Source organism: Lampris incognitus, chromosome 8 (assembly GCF_029633865.1).
Source record: "Lampris incognitus isolate fLamInc1 chromosome 8, fLamInc1.hap2, whole genome shotgun sequence".
Classification (NCBI taxonomy): Eukaryota; Metazoa; Chordata; class Actinopteri; order Lampriformes; family Lampridae; genus Lampris; species Lampris incognitus.
In genome coordinates, this window is record NC_079218.1 from 23,477,450 (window position 1) to 23,505,378 (window position 27,929).

At 40.5% G+C, this 27,929-nt stretch overlaps 2 protein-coding genes and 1 non-coding gene across 4 annotated transcripts; all 3 read right to left on the reverse strand.

Annotated features, from left to right (window-relative positions):
* Nucleotides 1-901: 901 nt before the first annotated feature.
* bcl7ba (BAF chromatin remodeling complex subunit BCL7B a) lies at nt 902-11,085 on the reverse strand. Its single transcript, XM_056285272.1, has 6 exons — nt 10,934-11,085; nt 7,127-7,202; nt 6,926-7,022; nt 5,150-5,314; nt 1,949-2,025; nt 902-1,713 (listed from the first exon to the last, which is right to left on the reverse strand). The coding sequence occupies exons 1-6, from the start codon at nt 11,023-11,025 to the stop codon at nt 1,627-1,629; spliced, it is 594 nt and encodes a 197-aa protein (XP_056141247.1). The 5' UTR covers nt 11,026-11,085; the 3' UTR covers nt 902-1,626.
* On the reverse strand, nt 2,336-2,472 carry LOC130117392 (small nucleolar RNA SNORA47). Its single transcript, XR_008810673.1, has one exon. It is a non-coding gene; the product is annotated as a small nucleolar RNA SNORA47 (small nucleolar RNA).
* A 229-nt stretch (nt 11,086-11,314) lies between the features above and the next one.
* On the reverse strand, nt 11,315-27,331 carry tbl2 (transducin beta like 2). Of its 2 annotated transcripts, none has more exons than XM_056284852.1 (7): nt 27,116-27,331; nt 18,562-18,683; nt 16,268-16,452; nt 14,464-14,615; nt 13,376-13,502; nt 12,136-12,288; nt 11,315-11,945 (listed from the first exon to the last, which is right to left on the reverse strand). In XM_056284852.1, the coding sequence occupies exons 1-7, from the start codon at nt 27,240-27,242 to the stop codon at nt 11,486-11,488; spliced, it is 1,326 nt and encodes a 441-aa protein (XP_056140827.1). In that variant the 5' UTR covers nt 27,243-27,331; the 3' UTR covers nt 11,315-11,485. The 2 variants fall into 2 exon arrangements, with proteins under 2 accessions (XP_056140827.1, XP_056140828.1); XM_056284853.1 differs by lacking the exon at nt 27,116-27,331 and adding an exon at nt 16,787-16,939 and having other exon boundaries at nt 18,562-18,652.
* Between the last annotated feature and the right edge of the window lie 598 nt (nt 27,332-27,929).

The following is a 27,929-nucleotide window of genomic DNA, read 5'->3' on the forward strand; positions in this document are numbered from 1 at the left end:
AATACCAAAGCTAACTGGTGTATTCCTCTCACCTTAAATAGGATAACCGCAGTGGTTCTTGCTTCTAAGGCAGGTTCGTCTATACATCTGTCTAAATATGTTGTCATTTTACCTTACAGAAAGATGTCACATCATCCAGTAGTTGCTTTCCATAGTGACATGTCCAAACCACCAAAGCACTGTTAAGAGGGAAATGCTCTGCTCAACACTCATTGTTCACTCCGACCATAATTTTTCTGTATTCTACAAAGAAACCGCTCCTTTTTCCTCCTCAGCATCTGATACAAGGACAATGTGACGGTTAACTGACCTCACACAAGTCCACACAAGTCCATTGGTGGACAGAGAAAGACATAACCAGTAAAAAGTCCAAGCATGCTGCTTCAGCCCAACAACAGAGCAATGTTTGAAGGATATCTTTTTTTGGGGGGGGGGTTTCCCCCCTTTTCTCTCCAATTGTATTCAGCCAATTACCCCACTCTTCCGAGCCGTCCTGGTCGCTGCTCCACCCCCTCTGCTGATCCGAGGAGGGCTGCAGACTACCACATGCCTCCTCCACTAAATGTGGAGTTGCCAGCCGCTTTTCACCTGACAGTGAGGAGTTTCACCAGGGGGATGTGGCATGTGGGAGGATCACGCTATTCCCCCCAGTTCCCCCTCCCCCTGAACAGGTGCCCAAACCGACCAGAGGAGGCGCTAGTGCAGCGACAAGGACACATAGCCACATCCGGCTTCCCACCCGCAGACACGGCCAATTGTGTCTGTAGGGACGCCCGACCAAGCTGGAGGTAACACGGGGATTCGAACCAGCGAGTCCCGTGTTGGCAACGGAATAGACCGCTACACCACCTGGACGCCTTGAAGGATATCTTTGTGGAGAAAACTTACCCCATTTGAAATTATTTGGTAAGTATAGTGAGGTCCAAAGCATAAAGCATTTTTCCTCTGAATTTGTCTGTTTGGGTACCAAGACCAGTTTGTTGTTTGAGAATAGCAAGTTGCCTTTAATTTAAGGATATTTACATCAATTCAAACAGGTAAAACCTACACAAGTTTTAAGCAGATAGTGCCCCCCCTTTACAATTTGTCAAAAGTCGACAGACAAATAAAAATTATACCATGTCTACTAAGTTTTTACCTTTCAACTCCTCACAAAAGTTTACAAACTTAAAAACACCGTGAAACTTTGTTTTCTGGTGCTTTTGAGAAAAAAACTTAAGTCAACCATCATTTTGTGTGATATGAACTATGCAAAGCCCAATAATCTGTTTTAAATTACCCTGGTGTGGTATAGAGTAGATGTGCAGACAAGAGAATGTGGGTATTTATGGTTAAAATGACAAAATATTATGACAATTTAGTGAGATAAAGATGGGAACCGTGTTCAAAAGCACCAACAATTGTGCCATTATCTCATGGAAAGTGATACATTTTATGCATCACCTCGTGATTTCAATAAGTTTGAAGTCAACTATGTATGATAATTTTGAATAAAGATACAAAATCAAAAGTTAAAACTTAAAATTTGCCTGTTGGTATATATATTCTTACTGAAAGCAAAGAGGGGGTTTCAGAAAATGACGAAAGGAGATACAATGCATAGTGGTGACTGAGGAACAGTGTGTGTTATCTCATTGTAGAGACCGGCAGAGTGGAGTTCTGTTCAGTGCAAACTCTCTTCAGTGGTGGAGCCCCCGAGAAGTCCTCTTCTTCCTTTTGGAGAAATAACAGGGTGACTATGCAACTGAATTGGTCTTGTTCCAACACAATTTCCAGAGGAGGCGGGAAAGGAAGTCATTTCTTAAGCAGACACCATGTCCTAAATCTTGATAAGTCTTTACAGCATATGTTGATGTTGTGGGTTCATATATATATATATATATATATATATATATATATATATATATATATATATATATATATATATATATATATATATAATCATTACCTGAGCAGTGACGGGCAAGAGATCCTCTTTGATCAATGTCGGAGGTTCATCAGCTTCTTCGCATGGTAATGATGGGTCTGAAAACAAAGGATGAGCATAAAAACCTTACCCAGAAAAAAACACAACCACAACTGTTGTGGTTGGGAGAAAAAAAAGCAATTTTCAATAAAGCGTTGAACTTTCTATAACATAATTAGCTCCATTTTGGCATGAAACAAAATAAACTGACCATAATTATCTTATATTAACCCAAAGCTATCCTGGAATAATATCCTATTACAATTTCAATTTTTTTGTTTAAGCCACCTTAGGATCCCAGCATCACAATCTTTGTACATCTATAATCTACAGCACACCCTCTTTGCACAGTTTGAGCGAGGACTTTTTCCAGTGTTCACCATAACATCAAGCAGCACTGGTGTGTCACACAGAGCTAGTAAGTTGTGTTGGTTCAATGATTCTCTTGGAGGTTATAATCAGTTTTAACACCATAAAATAGGCTGCTAAACCTTCTCAGTCCTCCACTGGACTGAACAATATCGTTTTCTAATATACTATATATACACTGGTCAGCGTAAAATTGATAACGATATGGTTGTATGTCTTGGGAAAAGCAAGAACAGTTTGTTGACAAGCCAGCTGACCATTACTGGCAGCAAACTTTGGTCTAGAGCCCTGCGCGGGACTGTTTTCTTAATCCCGCTCCCGCTGGATTTTTTACCATTACCACCTGCACCTGCAAGGTGCATGTTACACTCCCACCCGCTCCCGCAATGTGCTTGTCCACTGCCGCCCGCTCCTGCAAACATTCTGACCATTCAGGCCCACACAGTAGAATTCAATTGATTTTGTGTCTTCTCCCATCCCACAGGAAAAACACATTATTTTACTGTGTACTATAAATAAAGGGATGTACTATATGTGTCAGTAATAACGGAGCTAAATCACATGCTAGTGCATAATTACACTGATACTAGTGCATAATTACAGATCTTCCAGTGCAATAAGTACACCCATTCTATCTAGGGCAAAATTAAACTGTTTATTTGACTTATTATTTTAGAACCTCCGTTGTTTGTGTTGCTGAGGTTGTTTTACATTTCCCTGTGTCTGTTAACGCACTGATCAGGAGTAGTGCTCCACTATTCTGCTCTCCTCCTCTGCATTCATACATGACACGTTGTTGTACTATCAAAAATACTGCACCTTTAAAATCAACCGAAAAACGAATCGACTGCTTTGCAAAGTTTTTTATTCAGCTGATAAAAAAATAAAATAAATAAGGGCAGTAACTATGTTGGCTCCACGGTCAGTGACAAACACAACACGGCCAACTAGCAGTGACGCGTCTGTTCCAAACGCTTGGCGTTTCCCAAACAGCAGGTCCCTGATGTCTCTCCTGGTTTTGACACACCATCTTCGAAGGGAGCCGCAAACAACACCCTTGAAACGAGACCGAAATCGTTGTTTGTGTAATGGATGGTGCTGGATATGAATGATGTTTTGTGGTAATCCTCAGTCCATATATCTGGTGTGATGGCACATCCATGTTTCAGTGATGGGCTTTATCTCTGTTGCCACTGACGCCTGCAGTACCTGAGCTCTCCCCTCCACATGTCTGGATACAGTGGTTGGGTGAGGTAAAACATATTTTACATCAAATTGCCGTATTTAGTGGCTACATTAAAAACGTCTTGAACTATGTCAACAAAGCCTTCCTGGCAACGAAGTCATACGGCTGAATTTCTCTACAGCAAAGTGCAACACCTTTCTCGATTATATCTTGTTTAATATGTGCAGAGAGAAGTGCTTCGTCTTTGAAAGACAGCTTACCCTGACCGGGGAGAATGGAGCAGGTATGTTAACTCAACCTAGAGGTGCTGGACTTGTGCCCGTTGTACATCAACACTTTTGCACATTTGTCGCAGCTACCAAAGTCCAGTTCTTTTCCATCTTTGTCTGTCACAACTGAGAAATTTTTCCAAATATCAGACTTCCTTGCTTTGTTTTTATATTGTAATGACCAACTTTGAGTTTCCTTTCAACTTCATCTGCTGACTCCGTCTTTCTTGTTAGCGCTAGCTAAATCGCGGGACCCGCAGTTTATTTTTTGACCGCCCGCTCCCACCCACAGTAAAGTTAAAACCGCCCGCTCCCGTGAGATTGGCATTGGGTCCCGCAGGATCCCAATCCCAATGCAGCCCTCTACTTCGGTCCAAAAACATTTTCATCAACTTCCCATTGTGCATACTTAATGCAGAATCACTGAATCAGTGGTATGTATGCATGCTCAATAATCCAGGTAAGGAAATCACAAAGTTGAATCAGTTCATCTGGACACAACATTTATACATTAAATCTGTCATCTGGACACAACGTTCAATAAATGTTAAATGTTGTGTCCAGTCGAACTGATTCAACTTTTTGTGTTGCAATGATAGGAGCTAGCTTTTAATGTTAAGGTAAGCACTGGCTGGGAACCATAAATACAACAAAGTCCTTCTGTCCCGAATCCACTTGAAGCAATGAGTCACAACACTGAATTTTTTTTTCGGTGTAGAGCAGGTTTGAAGATGCAACAACAACGTTACTCCTACGTCAACAGATGATATTGCTACGTCACAGTTTCTCTTCCGCGCTTACACTCTGCTCTGAATATATGGAGACCAGCATATACCCTTGCAGGACTAAATAATGATCATACTTTGATTATTTTTAGAGGACAGGATTTGGGGTTTCGGTTTTTTGTGTGTGTGTGTGTGTTAGTTTGTTTTCCTGTCATCCATGGCAAGGGATGTGAAAACTGCACTAGTACCATACCACAGTAATTGATAGGCTACCAGTAGTGAATAATAGTGATTATTAGCTGTGATAGTTTGGACATATTTTGGCTTTCAGTAGGGATGATAATGAAAAGTAAACAGTTTTACAAATCGGCATTCACTTACACTGCTGAAAAATTAAGAGAGACAGACACAGTGATGGATAATATAAGCTAACGTGAGCAGCTGTAAATATTCAAACATGAAACGAAAACAGCATGATCATATATATTTCGCATGGGAAATATACACTGGCTTATTGAACAAGATGCAAGATGTCATAAGTCTTGTCCAGGAATCTCTAAACTGGGGGATATTGCCTTTTGGAGGGCAACCGAGTTAGTGCAGGAAAAGCAAATGAAGAATGTAAACATCTCACCCTCCAAGGTCTCCTGTCCAAGCGTAGGAGGTTGTGAATTGTCTGTGCGCAAGTCGGCTGTGTGAGCAGGACTGACTGGCTCACTGGGCTGTGGGCTAGAGTTACTACTACTGTCCACTTTAGGCTGGTAGGTGTCCGACAAAGAGCTCTGGTTGCTGGTCTCATCTGAGGATGAACACAAGACACGCAATGTTCGGGAAAAAAGCTCACCATTAATTGAATTTGCACATTTATTAATATCATTAGTGTTACTAGCTTGGTTCCATCAATTTCAGAAGGGCCCGAGGTGGCAACCTAGGCATGGGGAATTAACTAGCAGATGAGCCCCTCCAACCCAAACGCAGCCTTCAAAAATCAAATCTTGAAATTCTCATATGGCTAACCTCAGCTACGGTGCAAACTAGAAAACAGTTCCAAATTTTTCATGACTGAATGTTTTGCCTAGTTGTTTTAAAGCTCCTAACCAAATATACTTGTGTTTTTCTGTGTTTCAGTTGTTATGAGGGGCGTCCATTGCAAGGGCTTTAGTAAGTTAGTTGGTGGGGATGTTGCATCAATTTGCTACTATAGTACTAAATATTCTCCTGGGGTGATCCCCCCAGGAGAAGCTGGAGGGTGTTGCTGCGGAGAGGGGCATCTGGAGTGCCCTACTTAGCTGGCTGCCACCGCGATCCGACTCCGGAGAAGTGGCTGATGATGAGATGAGCTGAGAGGAGTACTAAATATTGTGTCTCAAACACACATAAAATAGTGAATGTACCTATGAGATCCTCACATCAACAGAGTCAAGGGCTGAACAATACTGGGGGGGGGGGGGGGGAATCAAAATTACAATATTTTTGGTTTTTGCAATATGTACTGCGATATTAATGAAAAAGAGGAGCTATGCAATTTCACCAGACATACTAGCTTTTAATGTTCAAAGCTTCACTTGCAGAGAATTTATCACTCTAGCAATGACTAGGGTGATTTTTCTGAGGCGAAATAAGCCAATTGTCCAAAAAGTAATTGAATAACAATTAACATTTGTCAGATGTGCTACAATATTTTTCTTCAAGAGTAGTCATAAAAAGCAGACCCTGAAGGATTTATTTTTAGCCTAATATGACTGATAGGCTCAGTTTGCCTTGCATTGCATCCACTGCTATACAACTATTGCACATGTAGTGCCGATTCTGAAACAACATCCAGCACTAATAGAGACAGCATTTTAAGGCCTCTTAACAATAACATAGCTCCAGAGACTGCAATGGTGGACTCTATATCAATAAATGATGAAACGCTTCAGTCTAGGCACTATTTTCTTTTTCAAACTTGCACATGTGCAAATGAGTTACAACCAATCTCTTGAGGACCCAGGCCCATTTGCCCCACTTGTTCAAGCCATGAACTGCAGGGTTAGGGGGAATGGGTTTCCCATAAATGTGCTGAGAAAATCTTGACAGAAAATAATATAATGTACAAACTTCCTTAAACAACTACCTTAACTGTGCTCTTAAACTTAAATAAGGCTCTTAACCCTCAAGCCCTCCATTGCCCAACAACTGAATATGTGTAACAATATGATTGAGAAAAGGGGCATCGGTGGAAAAAAAGAATGTATACTCAGCAATCATTAACTAGATGGAAAAAAAGGTTGAAAAAAATATAGCGTAAAATTGGCCCCCAATGCTTTGAAATGAATAATATACTTTTTATATATTGACACCTATCTAAATATACCCAATGTAATCAGTCTTCAGATGATATTCAGGCCAGGGTGTGATGCAACAATACCATGGAAATCCAGCAGGGCCGAGTTTGTGTTGTCAGAGGGTGGACCATCAAAGTTTTTCAGCTCTCTTAATGTTCCTTGCATAATCTTCTCATCTTTCTGCAATAGACAGGGAGGCAATCCAGGTGAATTCAGTGAATATAAACCTCTGAAATCTAACAGCATTAACATACTTGTAAAAATAAGTCAGATATTTAGTTTACCTCCTTGGTGTCAACCACAGGCACCCATTTGAAGATTTTCAAAGACGTATCACCAACAGTTACCCATTTCTTCTCCCTACACAAAATATAGCATAGTTGAGTCAAATTGTCTTAATGCATGCTCAATAATCCAGGTAAGGAAATCACAGAACGGTGAATCAGTTCATGTGGACACAACGTTTAATGGGAGAAATGTTTCATCACTCATCCAAGTGACTTTGTCAGTGTCAACTGACTGCAGGTATTCCCCACCCTTATAAACAGCACAGCTCCATAACAACCAAAACCAACGATTGGTTTCATATCCAAATTTGTGTGACCAATTTGGAATAGTTGCAATCACAGTATTGTAAGATTGCAACTATTCCCCAATCCTCTGTGAATAGTACACATGTGGGCTTGAGAATGGACTCAAGACCAAGTCCATACTCGGGTACTACAACCCAACTGTGGAGCAAAGATGGAGTTGAATGAACATCTTCAGGTATAAGTTGCTATCTACCAGCACATAACTTGTCACAGACATCTGCATGAATCTGGAACCAAAAGTTGGTTTATGAAAGAAATGAATCTTGGATTTAATGGGGAATTTGAGAATAATAAAAACAGAAAATATTATATTAACAAATAATGCACTCAAGGCTCATTTTGTTTCAGCAAGGGCTTAAAGCTACTTTGTGATTCCATCAAGACATATTTAAGACAAGAGTTAATCTATGAATGTCCCATCATCTTGAGAGCACTGGACGATGACATAATATCAAGAATACTTGGCAAAAAGTGAATAGTGGCTACACAGTGAGGGAATTAACTGGGCTGACATTGATGAACAATGCAAGTCACGAATGACATGTCTCAAAACCAGTCCAGTGCTACTTATTTTACCTAATTTGCCTTGTTCGTGGTGAAATAGCTTACAGGACCCGAATTTATTCTTGTCTACAGTGGGTCCACATTGTGACGCAGTGGCCTTTTTAGGATATCTTCAGCTACGATAAACCTAGTGGACTTTGTCAGACTTTTCGGCCCCCATAACCAGGGGCGGATCTACAGGGTGGCAAGGGGTGGCAGCTGCCACCTCTGGGACACAGTCTTGCCACCCCTGTTGCCACCCCATTTATAAATCAGATAATATGTTTTTAAAGTATATTTTATGTACATGCATGGTGAAGGTCAATGAGACCCGCACCAAACTCATCTCAAACAGAAGTCGCCGATTTAGAACCCCCCTCCCCCTCACAGGCACGGATCTACAGGGTGGCAAGGGGTGGCAGCTGCCACCTCTGGGACACAGTCTTGCCACCCCTTTGCCACCCCAGGAAAAAATCTCTAGATCCACCACTGCCCATAACTAACTGTGCATGTTAGTATAAGCATTAAATAATTAGATAACTGGCATTTGGAACTGCACTAACAATAAAGCTAGAACCCTGAAGACTGTTGCTTATCTTGCTAAAAAACCAATACTAGTAATTGCATGTGTGTTAGAGTACAACTAATCCCAGAGAACTATTTGAAATGAAACCGGGTAGTCAGTGCTGTTGTGTCAGCAGCATCTTCCCCAACTGCCAAGCAAAAAAACATGGCTGAACCTGAGTTTCAACTATGGATGCCGTGTCTACTGGTAGGCCATGGGCACATTGTGTGATAGTCTGTCTTTTACAATTAGGCTAACACATGTCCCACTTTGTGATGTGACAACATGAAAATCTTGATTTTAACCTCGCCTAATTCTACGATCCGCAGGAATTCCGCAAACACACTCTGCATTTGGCTCAAACCTATTTCAGTACAGGTCTGTGAATATTCTCATTCATCCAGGTCATGGTTATCCAAAGGAATTGAATCGAGTGCAACTGGAGTGCAACTTCACGGATATATACCAAGCCCATTTGCACTCGATTCAATTCATTTGGATAACTATTTCAGTACAGAGCAAAAACATGAAGAGGGTGTGTCACTCATAAGTATGGCTTCCCAACTACAACTGCAGCTGTGATTGTGGTGGAGAAAACATGCAACATGGAGGGGGGAAAAAGATTGAGCAGAGAAAGCATTCCACTTAGTCACTGAATGTTATTCTCCAACGACATGATTTACAGTCACGTTCTGCACAGAGCACAGGTGTGACATCTTTTCTGGCAATGTACCAACTGGCCAGGCACTGGGATGAGCCCATGAGCCCTGCCACACTACACAAATTAAGGCAGAAAATTCAGACACTGCTGGAATTATCATAGCCATGGATGATGTCATACCGAGCAAGCAAATACTTGAGAAATATGCTAGACCTAGGGTTTTTCCCACAGTGCAAGACAGTTGTCCACCTTTCAAAAAAGATGACACAAGAGAGCCGATCCTATACAGGGCTTCAGTGGCAACAGCTTTGCTTCCTTTATGTACCTGCCACTTCATGCATTCATTCTTCTGCATTTGGCTACTACTATGGTGAAGATGTAAAATGCTGTCTATATGCACTTTATTACTGTTCCACAGAAAATTCGTACTTGTGAGTAGCTATTGAGATTACCAACAAACTAAAGTGTTCAAAATATGTAAATTCGCTGTCATTTTGAATATACCAACATTATAATGTATCAAAATTATATTAGTCTGCATGCAATTCCTAAGGATCACAGCGTTAGCTAACAAAGCATACCAAAGTCTGAAACACAAAGTACACAGAATAAAAATAATCACTATAGTGTCCCTTAATTACCAACAACCAACGTCACATTCATCTAAAAAAAGTGTCTTTTTTCCCTTTTTGCACAACAGTTAGCCCTGGTGGTTCCAAGTAAATGAATTAATATGGGGCATGTGGCCACTTGTGCCTCGATATGCTGCTTTTTCTAAATCTTCCTCTGCAGCGATGTGGCAATTTTTGTCTAACTGCTGCTTTGCATTTCCCCTTGTTAAGTTAGTTTGAACTGAAATTCAAATACACCGAAATCAGTCTGTCGTTGCGAGGTCGTCGCATAAGAAAAGAAAGGGAGGGGGGGCAATAGATCGACTACAAAAAGTTAGGCTGGCCGGGGGAGAACGCTGGACCAATGAATGGTGGAAAGACCAACACCCCACCACCACCACCGTCGTCACCATCTACCCCCACCCCCGGGCCGCTTTCAACAGCACGTGGAGAGGTTCCACCCCGGACTCATCGCATTTCTCTCCCCTTGCCTTCCCTCACCTCGCCAAGTTTTCTTTACCATGCTTTTTCCCACAGTAGGTGCCTGTTGCCACTGCAGCTGTTCTTTTTCAACAAGTGGACTTTCAAGGCTCGCCCCCATTACTTCAATGTGATGTCACAATGTAAATCTGCGTGGCCATAGACTGGCAGCTGTTGTACGGCAAATCACCAGAGAGCAAAGCTTTTCATGCAATAGATATTTTTCTCAAGTAACCCGGTAGAGAATATCAGTGATATAGACCAGCATATAGGCCGCTGTTGGCCAATTATGTGCATGACCTCAGTGCATTAGGTTGACGTCTGAATTAGGTTGAAGTATGTTTGTTTACAATTCGTATCTATCTGGTCAACAGGAGCACAGAGAAGTGCCCAATGGAGAGCGAACTTCCGCTTCACTCGCCGGTCGTTTGATAAAACGGCGTGACAACCGGAGCAGTTTTCTTCTCTCCGGAAAAAGACCTTTAATTTTATGACTGTGATTAACCATTGTGAATGGAAACGGCTTGCCAGCAATTCCCATTGGCTGTGTCGCCCGCCGATCACTGTCATTCTGCGAAAGCTACTTTCGGTAGGACGCTTTCAAGATGTCTCAATCAAGAAAAACGGAGACCACTCACCATCTCCGGACCCTTTCAATCGCTGCCATCACCTTCTTAATGTCATCTTTGGCACGGCTTCGAGTTTCAGCTCGAACTGAGCGTCCGGACATGTTTTCAGAGCGATTTTGTTTTACGCTTGAGACTCCTTTGCACTCTGACGCTTCTTCGACTTCGGCTGTTCAACTCTAAATCTCGCGAGAATTGCAAAGACTAAGTTCAACATGCCATCGTAGAGCGCCCCCATAAAATTCACATGCGTTAAACTCACCCAACTGTATCGTAGAAAATGCCCTTTTTCTAAAATTAACTTGAAACAGTTGGGGGGGGGGGGCATGAAACGACTACAGAGTACCAAAGAGAAACCAACAGCACAAAATAGAAACACTTTTTTTTATTAAAACTGCATGTGAAAAGCTTTATTCCAAGAATTACAAGAGTCATTTAAGTGAAGTGGATCATTAAAATTGATGGATATTTGGATTAAAGTAAGAGTGCACCAGAATGAGGGAGAAAACAGACAAATTTAGAGGGTGAGTGCTGGGATGGTCTGCTCGTACTGTCACTCTTCCTTTAGTTCACATGGGTTGCAAACACAGTGTCCAGAGTGCTCTGTGCCTCTTTTATCTGCTGCTGTAGTCTCTGTTTCATGCCTTCGTTCTGGGCCTTCTTCAGCATGTCCTGCATATCTCTAATTGTGGCCCTGTAACCTGGAGCGTTATGAAAAACGCGAATGACCCTGTCACCGCTGCAAACCAAGAAGCGACCATTGATGTCAAATCTCAGGTCAGTGATCACCTCACGGTGGATATTGTGGAACTCCTCCTCTAGCTGGCCGCTTGTGGCATCATACATGGTCACGCTACAGCCACAGCTAATGGCTACCACTCGGCCATCAGGCGACAATGCCACGCGGCTACCGTCAGAGGACTGACAACGCACAGTCTTCAAAAGGTAAGGATCCTGCTGCTTTTTGTACTCTATATTAGTGTTCCACAGCTTCCATGTCCCATCTTTGGACACTGTCACCATTCTGTGGTAAAACAAAAACAAAAGGATAATGTGCCGAAATATAAATTAACACAAATGCCCAATCACATGGTATTGAACTGTGGGTTGTTCTTCAATTGAGAATAAATTACCTGAAATCATTAGCAAAAATTATTGCATGAGTGGAATATTGAGTAATATTCCACATTTTAACAAAAATACCTATGTCTTACCTGTAAGAGTCATTTGAAAAGGCAAAGGAATGAACGCCTGCTGAATGGCCCTTGAGGTCAAAGGCTCGTGCCACCTCTTTGAACTCGCCACTTTTCCCAAAGCACACCTCCCAAATTTTCACATCAGGAGTAAAGCCACAGGAAGCGACAAATCTGGTCAAGAAAGGAGGACAGTTCACACAGGTCACATTTGACTGATTTCACTTACTTATTTCTTCCAGTAGTTTTGAGAAGAGAAATGGCATCTCATTAATCGTACTGCAATGAGGGTTTAGACTACTGAAGAAAAAAAAAATCTTACATTGCGGCAGATAATGTAGAGTGGACCTTGACTCATTTGTGGCATTCATAACTGAGGTGTTCACTTAACTTTTCAAGTGCTTTAACAAACCTCATAAATAAAACATGAGATCAAATCCACCACATTTATGTGTCAAGTTAATCAAAGGTCTCATGATTTCTTTTTAATCACGCTCAACAGCACAGTTGAACTGCTTGTCCCAAAGTAAGTCAAGTTTGTATAGTTCTAAATCAATGGCACACAATTAGAGAGCTTTATTTTATTTTATCTTCCCTACACTGAGATGAAGAGAAGATGCACTATTTTAGCAAACAATGAGTTAAATTATTTTGATACCCAAAACCTAAGGATGAAACAAATGTTATTCCTAAATCTCTGGTTGTCATCAATGATGCATTTCTAAGATTTTGTTCAGTACTGTTAGGGGCATATAAACTAAATCTTTGGATTTACATGCTGAATATCCTTAGTTTTAAATGTAAATTACTGAAGCTTGTTTATATTTTTAAAATTATACAAAAGCACCTATCCCAGAGAGCTTAATTAGTTCATCTGGACCCAAAGTTTAGGGGGAGAACTGTTTCATCACTCACTCATCACTCAAAAGGCCAAAGGATTTCCATATCAGCAAAATATACAAGGGAAGAAAACGAATAAACATGAAAGATGCTTTTGAGGGAAAAACGAGCAAATTATCACAATCCTCAATTTTTTTCCTAATCCCTGACTTATCAGTATGAATAGGTGAGAACACAAACATAGGTTTGTGAGATTTAAATGATAGACAACCAGATAAAATGTGAATTTGTAGCCAAAATGAATAATATCTCATTTGCCAATGTATTTAATAGACAGTTTTTTTTCCCTAGATTGACACCTAAAGAAGATAGGTGGTAAAACCAAGGCATATGCTTTGACTGTTAAAGGGACTGAGCTCACCTGCCACATGGGGAGATGGCAGCATAAGAATTGGTCATCTGGTTAGTGTTGATAGAGGCCAATATCTCCCCTTTCAGGTCCCAGATGTGTATACTGGTGTCAGTGGAGGCACTCATGATGAACTTGCCTACAGGGAGGAAACACACTGCATCAGTAAAACACTGTATTGGATCAATTCTTACAAATTCAACTTCAAAAAATTTATTTCTGATTTACTAGTTTCCGTTTTTAGTTTAATGTGTGTATGAGTATGAGATCTACTCATGCACACCAGGGGTGTAACGGTATTCAAAAATCAGGATTCAGTACATACCTCGATTTTGAAGTCACGGTTCAGTACATTTTCGGTACAGCGGAGGGAAAAGAAACAAAACATAAAATTGCTTCTTCTTTCTTTTTTTTTAATTTAACAGTGCTTTACTGAATAAACTATGACTGTCTTTCTTAAATAAAAGTCTGTCAATACTGCTGCAACCGGCTGAAAACTACTAATAAAAAAGTAAAATTTACTTAAGTAAATCAAATATTCTCTTAATAAAATAAACATACATTAAGGAGCAGCATTTAGAAAATTATCTGTACTTGAACTGTACTGTACTTGTATTCACATTAGCAGCTTTCATCTTCACATTAGGACTGTGCAACAATCCGAGCTTGTATTTTCATGTTTTTTTCTTCTCCAGAAAAAATAACCTGTCTATGTTCTTTGCAGAAAGGGCAACTCTGCTGGCACTAAACTCTAGTTTATCTGCGTTCACCATAACTACGAGGCTGCGCCGTGCTAAATTATTGGCAATCTCTCTCTCTGAGTGTGTGCGCGCATGCTTAGTGGGTGACTGAATGTACAACATCTGGCCCTTTGCAAAAGTTGCTAGGGGGGAAACGAAGTTTTGAATTAAATTCCGCACACAGTAAAGTTCTGCACATGCAGTGGTTAAAACAACGCTGCATTCGTCTGGTACATATGCATGCTGAACCGAAAGACCCATACCAAAAATTTTTGGTACAAATGCGTGTACTGTTACACCCCTTACACACAGCTCAATTAAAGCGCAGCATCCTCCAATGATTCCACCTTTTAACTGTACCTGTCTCCGCAATGCCAATGTTGAGGATGCTAGCTTTATGTTTTTGTGGAAAGTCTTCAGAAGCAGCTTTGAAAATGAAAGACCCGTCCTCCTTCTTGATCATTTTGAAGACTCGAATAGTATCTCCATTGGCCAGCCATGTAATAAAAGCCCTACATTATGAGAAACATTTACAGGAAAGGTAACAAAAGAAAGTTTGCATGTGTTGGTCAAAGTTTGCTCTTAAAAACAGGGAAAGAAAAACAAAAATGATTTCAGATGACTGGAGAAATATTTGTCAAGGGCCAATAACAAGTGTATCCTGTACATATTAAAATAGATGGTCCGTTAAAGTGGTATCTGCAACTAACTGTGCGGACAAGTACTGTATATACCTAATAAATCACACCTATTAATTAAAGATGCGAGCCGTTACCCTGTCACAGTCAAGGTCTATCATTCAGGCATCGAAACAAATTAGCTATATATCATTCATAAGCAAGATTAATTACATACTTTGGCTTTGTGAGGGTTTGACATATGTCAAATGATGGGAGTTTAAAGAGAGACTGACATGCCCTTTCTGAACACATTTTTTAACATTGGGAGTTTGAATCATAACCGAAAATAGGTGTAGTCTTATGAATTCAAAGCTATTGGCTACTGTCTTCCTGACGTCACAGCGCTACCGCTCATACTGCTCATGTCCGCTGACATGATAACTGATCGATAAACATCGATTAATATCATAATTCAGTGAGTATTTTGACTTCATAACTCAAAATCTGTTACAAACAACAATAACACACAGGTACGTGGATATAAAGTCTTTATTTTAGGGTTTTAAACATGAGCGGTAGCACGGTGACGTTTGACATGGATCCAGTTATCCACAGCTCTCATAGGTAGTATAGAGGTCTGTGTAACCCTATATACAAACTGACTGGTGTCTACGTATCCACCGGCACAATTTCTCCGTGGTCACATTCCAACTCAGAACTGAATTTCTTCACTGAATTTCTCTGTGGAACTGAATTTCGCCACTGAATTTCTCCATGGTCACATTCCAACTTGGAACATAGACTATCAATAGGAATTTTCAGATTTTGATGTCAGTATCGCTTTACGATGCATTTGGAACAGTGAGAGATAGGGTAAGCCTAGATGTCTTATGTCTTCCATATTGCTGAAGTATCTATTATTTTTGGAAAATTGAATAGCGCTCTTCTAATTTCATTCCCACAAGGGACAATATGGAACCTAAATAATGTTTTCTCCAGCATCCCCGTGACCCTGAGAGCAGGATGAGCGGTTTGGATACTGGATGGATGGATGGATGAATGATGGATTTATAAAGCAACTTGCAAAATGTGCCAAGAATGGTGGGTAGTCTCATTTCTGTTACAACAGTTGATGTTGTGTTGCTGTAAAGCCCCTTGCGGCAAATGTGTAATTTGTGATATTGGGCTATACAAACAAAATTGACTTGACATGTTATGTTATTCAAATTGTTATTGGTGTCCATAACACGTTTTCATGGCTGTCTCCCATTTACACCCTGCCCAGTAAAGAAGTAAAACTAGAGGTCATGGTAAAAGAAAGAAGAAAAAAAAAGGAAAAAAAAACATCTTTTAGTCTTTACTTGATATTACACTATGTAATATCCATGAGATGTATGTCCACATTGATAAACATGAATTTGTTACACTCAGCGCTGAAAAATAGTGCAACTTTCCATGTAAAATTAGTTGTGAGTTTATAGCAATAGCCAAAGGCAAACTCAAATCATACTGCAATAGCCTATATGTTTGTGTTTGTGAGGGACCTTGAGTCAGGGCTGAAGCGGACCAGCGTGGCATGGTCCAGCTCAACATTGGCTCTCAGACATTTGTGTTCACGGTCCAGGAAGTCTTTGGTGCTCCAGATCCTAACTGTACGATCGTCAGAGCAGGAGGCAAGGTACTTCCCATTGCTGCTGAAGTCAAGGCATGTTATATTCCCACTGTGGTTCTGGCAAAAGGAAATGCATAAAAAAATATGGGAAGAGAGTCACGATTTGTAAAGAAACTCCTAGAACCTCAAAGAACTTTCGCTCATTAGATTTAGATTAAAAGAAAAAAAAATTAAAGACATTATTCTTTTGTCCCCAATTACTTGTCATCAATGACAAAGCAAAGAAAAATGAAAAATCAATCAACTTGTTTGTTGTCTATTAAAAAAGCCATGTAAATGTAGGGTGTTGCAAGACACAGTGAGATAAAGTATAGGTTGTACTGATGAAAAGGGGTCAAAGATCCCAAACCATGGGCATCCGGGTAGCGTAGCAGTCTATTCCGTTGCCTACCAACACGGGGCTCGCCGGATCGAATCTCTGCGTTACCTCCAGCTTGGTCAGGTGTCTCTACAGACAAAATTGGCCGTGTCTGCGGGTGGGAAGCCGGATGCGAGTGTGTGTCCTGGTCGCTGCACTAGCGCCTCCTCTGGTCAGTCAGGGCACCTGTTCGGGGGGGAGGGGGAACAGTGTGATCCTGCCATGCGCTACGTCCCCCTGGCAAAACTCCTCACTGTCAGGTGAAAAGAAGCGGCTGGCAACTCCACATGTATCAGAGGAGACATGTGGTAGTCTGCAGCCCTCCCTGAATCAGCAGAGGGGGTGGAGCAGCGACCGGGACGGCTCGGAAGAGTGAGGTAATTGGCTGGATACAATTGGGTAGAAAAGGGGGGGACATTTTTCAAAAAGGTCACAAACCATTTCATTTTAACTCAGCAACGTTTTGCAATCGATTATTCAAAGGCTTCCTCTATTAGTTTACTAGAGTGGTAAGTTTGGGAATATTCTCAAAAAGACAGCACCATCATGTCTCAGAAATAAAAGTCAATCACTTTTTAATCACTTTCAAGATGGTTTGTTAAAATGAGTATTAGCTACTATGAGGTTAGAAAAACATTAAAGAACAATTTAAAAAACAAACAAGAATTATACTTTCTTTTTTAAATTTGGTTTTGATATACTTTATTAATCCCCATAGGGAAATTACGCTCTGCATTTAACCCATCCTAGCTGTATGGCTAGGAGCAGTGGGCAGCCGCCCTGCAGCACCCAGGGACCAACTCCCGTTCATCTAGCCATGCCTTGGTCAAGGGCACAGACAGGAGTATTAACCCTAACATGCATGTCTTTTTGATGGTGGGGGAAACCGAGGCACCCGGAGAAAACCCACCGCAGACACGGGGAGAGCATGCAAACTCCACACAGAGGACAACCTGGGATGACTCCCAAGGTTGGACTACCCTGGGGTTTCGAACCCAGGACCTTCTTGCTGTGAGGCGACAGCGCTAACCACTGGGCCACTGTGCCACCCAAATCATATATTTCCGGTCACAAAAAATGTTTTTATGTTCCATACCAAGTAATTCAGGCATGTAATTCATAATCTAAGCACTCCATACTTAAAAAGACTATGATTAATAAAATCTATAATCCTAAAGATTTAAAGGGCGTATAACGATTTACGTTGTTACTCTAAACATGCATATGTAAAAATATCAGGAGTCAGAACTGTGTTGCAATATCCCATATAGTTGTCTTTGCTACTGCTGCTGAAAATTGTCTGTCAGGGCTAAGTGAAATTGAAAGCAACAATACTGGTGATTGCATTGGTGTTTGAGCATTCCAGAGAGTCATTCGTAATCAAACCGTATGGCCTAATTTTCCCAGAAAAGTCCTATCTGTCAGCAACCATTAAAATGAGCAACTACAAAAGCATTCACAATTTCTATAATCACGGATTAACTATTGTGCCAGCAATAAAATGTATCAATATGGACATCGGTTTGTATGTAAAGCTTTATAATTTACATCCTGAAAACAATATTACACTATCGGGGGGGGGGGGGGGGGATTCATGAGCTTTGAAATGAAAATCAAAAGACTGCTCCATTTTATGCCAGTTTCAAAATCATTCTTGAAAGAATTTAATTCATCATTATTTTTATCATTACAAGCTCAGTGTTAATAGAAATATTAGGATACTAAGCATAAATAACCTTGTTATCCTCAATTGTTACTCATAAATGGTAATTATGTAAATTTTCCAATAAATTTATCGCATGGTTTACCTTCAAAGAGGCTGCCAACAGAGGGTGGCTGAAAGTGTGTTGTTGAACTTTATCCTTACGGCTCCGCTGCTTTTCTTGCTTCTGTTTCTTGGAGCCCGGGGCCTTTGTTATGCTCTCTTCAGCTACAAGAGGAGAAGATTATTATGTTACATTTTATATTTATTAATTTTCTCCTCTTATGACATTTTATACTTTATGGCTTACAGGTTTGAGTACCTTCCAAATGGAGAAACCCTACACATGTTCATCCAAATGGTTATATCATTGACAAAGGTAGTAAAAACAAAACATTCTGTATTTGCCACTCATGAGAAGGCTTCCTACATGCACTGCCAATGTCTGCATGATGATACAAGGGAATCTTTTTTAAACTAACATTAAATGACTGAATACAACACTTTTAACCTGCCTCAATCAGAAGTGCAGCTATCGCACATACTCTGGAGCATGGGACAGAACAGATATCATACAGAGACCATGAGTTACTTGTTTTACAAAGAAATGTAACCTCAAATGTGTTATCATTTCAGCTTTATGATGTTTGTGTACCTGCTGCTAATTATTTTCTATGTGATGTGCACTCATGTGCACTTATTATCCAAATGTGAAGGGTAATTTCCCACTCTGTTGCCCATTCTTAAAATCGTGCATTGAAATGCGAGGGTGGTTCTCATTTCTTATAAATGACATGCCATCATACACTGAGCTATTCAAGAGAGCCAAGTGATATGTCTCAAAGCAAGATAAGTGGGTTTGCGAGCTAACTTCAAGCGGTTCCGGTTCAAGTGGGGACAGGTTATGTAAAAAAAAAGAAAGAAACAGCTTTGAAAAAAAATGGAACCAATTTGTTACCTTTAATGGATATGTTGATGGATGAGGATTTCTCTTTTACATTTCTGTTATTAATTCACTTTATTAGCCCAACTTTTAACATTTTCAATTCTGTTTATCAAACAAGGTTGAATCAGTTCATCTGGATACAATGTGTATTGAATGTTGTATCCCGAGCAGGATGGTGGCTTGTTCAGCTGCCTTTCACATGGAACCCTTCTCCACTTTGACCTTCAATGTTCTTGTTTGACTATTTGCTACTACTACCAAGATCTGCACCTGCAGCGGCTCCACCTATGCCCGCGCCCTAGGCTTCTATGCGCACCGCGGCAGCCCTCCTACTTGTCGCGGCCTAGCCTTCAAGGCTCCTGCTATCGGCGACGGCCGGGTATGGGCCCGACGCACCAGTGCCATCCATTTTCAGGGCTAGTGGATTCGGCAGGTGAGTTGTTACACACTCCTTAACAGATTCCAACTTCCATGGCCACCATAAACGTTGTATCCAGATGAACTGATTCAACCTTTTTTGATTTTCTGACATGTAATATTGAGCATGCATCAAGACAAAATTCTATGTTTAGGTTTTATTTTGTCCTGTAGCTATAACAGCACAGAGTGAAAGTTAAGTTTAGCTTCTATGTACTTAAGATGGCATTGTGATGCTATACTTGAACTGTAGCTTACATTGTAGGCCCATGATAGGTTGTTTGGAGACTGTCAGGACCTCTTTGCTTTTCCTGATGGTTTATCATATCAGAGATATAGATTCTATTCAGAACCTATAGCCCATCTTTAGAAGCTTTCAAGAGTCACATGTTGCTAACTTCACTCGATGCAGCAATGGCTTAATTGAGAATTAAAAAAAAACATTTTTGTATAACTTTAATACACATTTGAACTCTCAATTAGTCATCCCTAGCCTCTCTAACAAGCAATGTTACTTTTTGCTGTTTTTTTTTTTTTGCTGCTTATACGTCTTTGATATTACCATAATTTTCACTTCTTTTGAGAAATACACTGCTCTGGATCTGTCTGTGTTGTAAATGCTCAGCCATTTGTTATTACTTATAGTTCGATTCCAAAACTCTGAGAGGGCACAGAGAGTTGATAGCCATTTTCATGGGACTGGTTATCCAGGACTGCCAATGTAAGGTTTTATGTAACTGGAAAAAGCAAAGATACCCTGACTGTGTTAAATTTCCCTCATGAGACAGGCTCCTTCTTCCATTGAGGTATTTCAAAATGCATGCAACAGAATCAACTTTATTGGCCAATTGTACATGCACATGAGGAATCTGACTCCAGTACACCGCAGCTTCTATCACTTGCAGACATCACTCACATAGAAAAAAAACAACAACAACAAAACAAAAAACCAAGAAATAAATGGAACAACAGCAGACATTGGAGGCAAGCATGTATGCACAACAGGTATGATGCAAGTACTATTTTTGTTATGGTTGAGTAATCAACAACCTTTACTCAGGTGCACCGATACTTTTCATGTCAGAATCAGTAATTAAAATAAGCAATGGCAGCCATAAAGATTCTACAGGTACTACAAGGCTGTTGCAGCTAGTTGAACTCACTGGTTCAGATGAAAACAAGCTATTTTTTGGCAGGCTGAAAAACAAGTTCATATACCTTCTCCCTACCCTTACAGTATAACAAGTGCCTTGCAAAGTAACATTACTGAGTAAGATTGAAAATATATTGGTATAACATAATTACCTTTGAAAATCACTTGCCTCCTCTATGGTTGTGCAGTACATTTGTGCTATGAAACTATCCGCATATAAAACCATAACAATATCTGTGGTACCAAGGACTCATAAGTATCTTCATTTAAAATTACATAAAATGTTTGGATCTGTGAGCACAGACATTTCAATAAGGTCTGTGTTCAAAAATGATGAACCAAATCTTGAACAAGACATTACGATCTTGTCCATATTCCCTATCTAACTAATCAAGTTTCTCAATAGAGATCTAATGCAAAATATGTTATTCTGCATCTATTCTCTATTTGTGCTGGAAAAATGTCACTAGACATCCTATACTTTGGTATTACAACATTGTGTAATTGTGAAACTCCTACCCAGCGTGTAAGAACTATCTTAAGATGTTGAGTGAACATGACCCATGTTAATAGGATGGACATTCAAAGAGGAAACCCTAGCATTAAAGACACATGTGCAATGAATGGCCTTTAGTGAGAGGGGGCTCTGTGCCCCTCATCCAATGAATTAATAAATAAATAAATCAATTATATAGTGTATATATATATATATATATATATATATATATATATATATATATATATATATATATATACACACACATACATACATGGCCATCAGCCACAACCCATTACATAAAGTCTGAAAACATATGAAAATGATAGGCTACTGTGTACTTCATTTGTAACATTGGCAATGGTCTCACTTTATTTTTTTTCCCACAGGTCATGCACTCCATGCACCTTAGCGAAAGCCCTTTGAACCTTTGGGTCATCATTGGTTCCACTGGCACAGTGTTATCTGTGCATTGCACATGCATGGCATGAATAGCAGAGACATGCACCCGTGTGGGAGCCCTGTTATTTAAAGTGGAGGCGACACTCAGATGTAGGGAGAAGACGACATCGGATGATTCCAAGCATCATTGACAAGGTGCAGGCAGAGGTGGGCCACAGAATTGATTAAACATCTGCAGCTGCTAAGAGGAAGTCACTTAACAGCCTCCTAAATGGTGAGACAGAGAGGACGTCTGGCATAAGGACGTGCACCAACAAGACGAGTGTCCCGGCACTGACCCAGGAGAAAATGGCAACATTTTATTCAGGACTGTATCAGCAAGCTGATAAAGCTGCTATACTGAAAGTGTTGCTGGAGTACTGCCATCAGTTCGAAGACCCTGTGCAGCCAGTCTTAAAGCCAAAGTCGCTTCTATGCCTCCGTGACCAGACCCTTGATGGCTGTGAACTGTCCGTTTTGCACCATCACTGCGAGGCCCTCAAAAGCAAAGGTGATGTTTCCCCAACAAGCTACCATTGCTGAAAGGCAGACAAAACAGCAGCACAAATCCTCCTTGTTGTTTTCACTTAGAGCAGGGAGGATAACTGCCTTCAACATGCAGTGTGTTTGCTTCCAACCTCGGAAGGCCGGCTCTATCCACTGTAAAAAGTGTGTGCTACCTCAGTAACACCCAGAGCAACACTCACACCTCCTAGGAAATTCAAAATGAAGAAAAGGCGAGAAAGATATACTGAACTGACAAAGGAACAGCACTTGGGTCAAGAAGTGGATTTGTGTGGCTTCATCATCAACTCAGCATTTCCACAAGTGGGGGGCATCTCCTGATGGCCTAGTGAAGTGCACCTGCTGTGGGAGAGGTTGCCTGGAGATTAAGTGTCCATACAGGTTGCCTGGAGATCAAGTGTCCATACAAGTACCAACACAGCACTATCCAGGAGGCATGCAGCAGCAAGGACCGTGACTTCTGCTTGGAACTTGTGGATGGGCAGCCACAGCTGAAGAAAGGGCATCGGTACTACACACAGGTTCAAACCCAGATGAATGTGGCTGACGCAGAGTTCTGTGACTTTTTCGTGTAGACGCTGAAAGACTGTGTTGTACTGTGTGTGGAACCAGACCCAGAGTTTTAGAGTACACCTAAGTGTACTTGTTGCCCACCACTTCACTCAGGCCACTAACAGTGTGTCATCACCAAGCAGCACAGCCGTCCCTGCAAAGCGTCCTAAGGGGAAAAAACAGGAACCAGTGTGGTGTGTATGTCATGGACTTGAGGCTGGTGACATGGTAGCAAGTAAAAATCCAGACTGTGCAATAGAGTGGTTTCATCTTCAATTATAGTGGCTGGGTAATTACCAGAGGTATAAGTCGGTTATTCCTGCAAGTTAAACCAGGAAATAGTTCAACATTTTGATCCACCATTAATAACACTGGACATTTATAACATTCATAACACTGATTCATTCCCACATGGTAATAATGGAAATGGTAACGTTCAGCGCAGAAAAATAACTTTGTAGTTTCTGGTGACCATTACACTGCTGTCGACAATCCATTATCTGCATACCGACTAAAGTCTGTCACTGGTCTGCTTAATGTCAGTAGTCTCAAATGGCCCATGTCAAATCTTTTTGTAATACACGTGTGAATAAGCTAATCATTGTAAATCACATTTCGGTGGCCTTACGCATACAAAATAGGTCGTGATTGTACAGAAAACGGCTTGTGTTCTATTATAACAGGTGATTGAAATTTAGATTTGACCAGAAATGTAAAGCGCTTTGAGTGGCTATTGCAGCTAGAAAAGCACTATATAAAATGCAACTTGATTGATTGATCTTGGCTGTGTTGGGCCTGAGCGTGCCCCTGCTGCTGCAGACATTTGGTTTTGTCAACGCTGTTGTGAAATGTAAATGCCCCACTACCACCACCAGCTCCATTGCACATAATTCTTTTTTCTTTTTTTTAACATCTTGATTAATTTTTGGCACCAATCAGTTCCTTCTTCAACACCTTGAGGTTTTTGTTTTTTTTGCAACAACCAGTTCTTTCTTCAACACCTTACGTTTTGGGTTTTTTTTGTCCAATCAGTTCAGGACAAAAAAGCAGGAAATAATGGAATTTTAAAAAGTGGAATGGGAATCTCTGTGCTATCGCTGTTCCATCTTGTTTTTTGTTTTTTTTAATTTGCTTATTTTTAGCAATACGAATGTTGTGTCACTATGCACTTATTTATTAGCATATAATAAAAAATATGAATACTAAGTCCCTATGCACTTAAGTTAAGAAATTTAAAGTTACTACGCTCCAGGCAAAGAAATATGAATGTAAAGTCACTATGCACTACTATGCACTTAAGTTATTGCACTTAAACAATAAACCTGTTAAAGGTTATCTTTGTTCTTGGTGTGTTTTGGTTGATTACTCACATGGCAATCTGCTTCAAACACACACACACACACACACAAAAAAGAGTTGTTCGAGATTGAGTAAACGTGCAAAACAATCAAGGATTTATTGACAAGTGAATATAAACGTGTAGGCTGCACATACAACACCTCTACTTTTGGAAACAGCTTTCAAAGACCACGCTCACACAGCACTTTGGGTTCAGCGAAGGTCCGGTTTATCAGCTGTCAAAAAGCAAAAGTAATCCGATGGTCAAGTTCAACGTGTCAGTGCTGCTTCATCCCGCAGGTGTGTCTCTACTAAGAGAATAGAAGGATATTACCAAAAAAGTAGACAATAGAATAGTATAAAATGGAAAGAACCAGCCAGCATTTATTAACAATTCTAGGTAGGTAAACAAAATATGTCAGTACTGTGGTGTGTGTAAGATAATATATTCATAACTACACAACACTGGGGCACATGTTTGTAAGGGCACAGCAAACAATTACAATTTTATCCAAGATTGTTACATTCTCGTCAACACATGGCAGAGCCATACTGATCGGTATGGTTCCAGTAAGTATTGTATACTTTTGAGACAAATTACCAATTACTTGCTCTACATGGATTCTAAGGTGTGCTATCTCTCTCGTCCCCTCAACATCTTTGGCATCAAGCTGATATCGATCTTTTGTAAATGATGGAATCTTCACCTCAGCACACATCATCCCTACACTCTCCTTGATGTCAAAACCCCGGTCAGCCAATATAACATCACCTGGCAATAGTTTCTCAAGGAAACCACTGTTCTCGGTCACATGTTTGTCACTGGTGCGCCCACCCCACCCCTTGGAAATGAAAGATATAACTCCCTGAGGTGTGATGCCGATCATGTACTTCATAGTGTGATGGTGTTTATAACTAGAAAACGTCTGTGCCCGTGCTTTGAGATTGGATGGCTTTTCTGTGAAGACCTCAAAACAATCTACAATAACTGCAACATGGTTTCCAAATGCCTCCACAAACGGGTGAGGCATGCTTGCACGCAAACTCTCTCTGCCTGGCCAGTGCACCATTGGGCTCAAACGTGTGTGTAAAACAGACAGGGTGTCATTAAATGCTGCAGACACAGTTGGTCCGTTGACACGGAAAAGCTGGGCTATGTGTTGTGCAGGAAGATCCAGCCGTAGGCGCATAAAAGTTAAGAGCAGCATTTGAAAAGGAGATAAAACTCTCCTGTGCTGAGGCAAGAAGGAAATAACATGATTCAATAAAACTAAAAAAACACCAAAGCTTGGAAGTCCTGTGTAATATTTCACTTTACCATCATCATTATTAAAAAATGTGTCACTGTCAGTCATCCTACACTCATCTAGTTCTTGCTTCAGCTCTCTGTTCTCATCTAACAGCCTGTTTATTTCAGCACACCTAAGTGTGCACATGTTGCAGTCCTCTACAGTCTCATCTGCAGTCTGCTCAGCTTCATTGTGGCCCAGGTGCAGAGATGGTGCCCAGTCTGGATCTGTCTCCAACATTTCATATGCAGGCTTACCTGTAAACACATGGCAAGCTTTTAAGTATGATGAACATCTAACAACTGCTCTAGCCAACCAAACTATAAATAATGTATTATATTAGTTCAAAACATTAGCTATGTAACTAGGCCCAATTATGTAGCTAGCTAGCTAGCTAACCAATGTTTGCATCTAGCTTGCCAGCTAACCACTTGCTAGCTATGGATCATGTTAGTTCATCGAAACATTGGCTAGCTAGCTATCACAGAAACAAAATCCAGTCGGCTAACGTTTGCATCTAACCAACGTCAACTAGCTGCATAACGTTGGTTAACGTTTGCATAAACGTTACCTAGCTAACGTTAACGCTATGGATCATTAATCGTTCGTATCAATGCGAGCTAAATCGATCATAGCTAACTCAAATCGTATCCAAGTACAACGTTAGCCAACGTTATCATCATCCATCTATCGCAGTTAGATAGTCAGTTTAACAGTTCTGTGCCTGTGAGACTGTACGGTTACGCTAGCTACGTAACGTTAGCTAACGTTATGTGTGAGAGAGAAAGGAAAGCTTACCTTTGTGAAAATGCAAAGAACACACTAACATTGCCGCCGAAATGTATTTGAATGTGATCGATTTGCGTCTCACTGCTGCAACCCAGGCCATCCTGCGCCTCTTGGTTAAGTCCTCTATGTTCTTTCCTTCGTTTCTCTTCCAAGAAGGGAAAGAAAAAAAGCGTAACCCGTTCTCGAGTTTAACACCGGAGCGATGGTGGGATTTGCTGTGGCAATTCTTCACACAGCAGGAACGCCCAACCATCTCGCCTGCGTGCACTATCTAATCTAATATAGCTATATATCCAATCTAACCTAAAATGTTAACTTAAAAAAATGTTTAAAAAAAAACAAAACATATATATATATATATATATACATAACCTAAAGTCTTACCAGAGAAATCTATGATATTAACGTTAATTTGAAAAAATATTTGACATACTAATTAATGGTAAGAAAAATCTGTGCCAACAGTTAACAATGATTAACGTGACTTGGAAGATGGCGACTTTCCCAAAATGCAACGCGCGTGTGACATCACGACCGAAAGACCGATACTCCTGCATTATTTCACGTTAAGCGTCAGGGATAAACCGTAACCGATATAAATATTGCTGACTTCCACTGGCAACATGTTGGCTCACCTTTAGCAATAAAAACAAGATACAGTTCCGCTATGCTACTTTAGCTAGTAATTGCTATGTTAGCTGGCATGACTCTTACCGACTGTGTCTGTAGTCTGTTCTGTTTCTGCAGTTATTTCCCCTTTCTGTCTCCCGACTGCAAAGGCGACTAAAATAATTAGTGCTCCTACTAACAAAGTCAAGGCAAGAAGGGCAGCTATTTCCATTTTCGAGTAGCTTAGTTTTCTGCCACGTAGTTAGCAATACGATAAACCAATAGGAGATACTCTTGCAAAGGTATACTAGCGTTGACGAGACAGCGGGTAGTCAACTGCGCTTGCGTCAAAATACTTACTTGTGATTGGTTCAGAGACGACAGCGGACACGTAAATTGCGCATGCGTCGAAGTACACGTTGTGATTGGCGTTTTAATGGTTTCGGTGTACAGTCTGCAGTTTATTATCGCCTCACGACTCTTCATTCCTAACGCAACCACGAAACGTACACATTCAAACAAATGTATGAAAAAGAGGTTGGGCGTCATGAGTGTTGTGCACTTTGACGAATCTTTCCTAACCTAATTAAATAATTCACTAAACGGCCACTCGTTCAAAACATACCTAACGTTAGATTAGTTTAATGTTAGATTAACATTAGCGACTTTAATCTAAAACTCGGCTATGGAGTTTCTGGTGCAGTGAGAAAACTATCAAGACTAAAGCAGTTTGATTAACAGTATCTGATAAACGATTGTCATTTTTAATTGTGATGTCAAAGTTTATCATAGTTAAAACTTTCCTAAACTACAAAACCGTTGCTTGCTTGTATCACGTGGGCTACATTAAGACATTTCTACCTATTTAAACCATATCGAAATTATCTCAATAAATGAATATTACCCTATTGTATTCCAC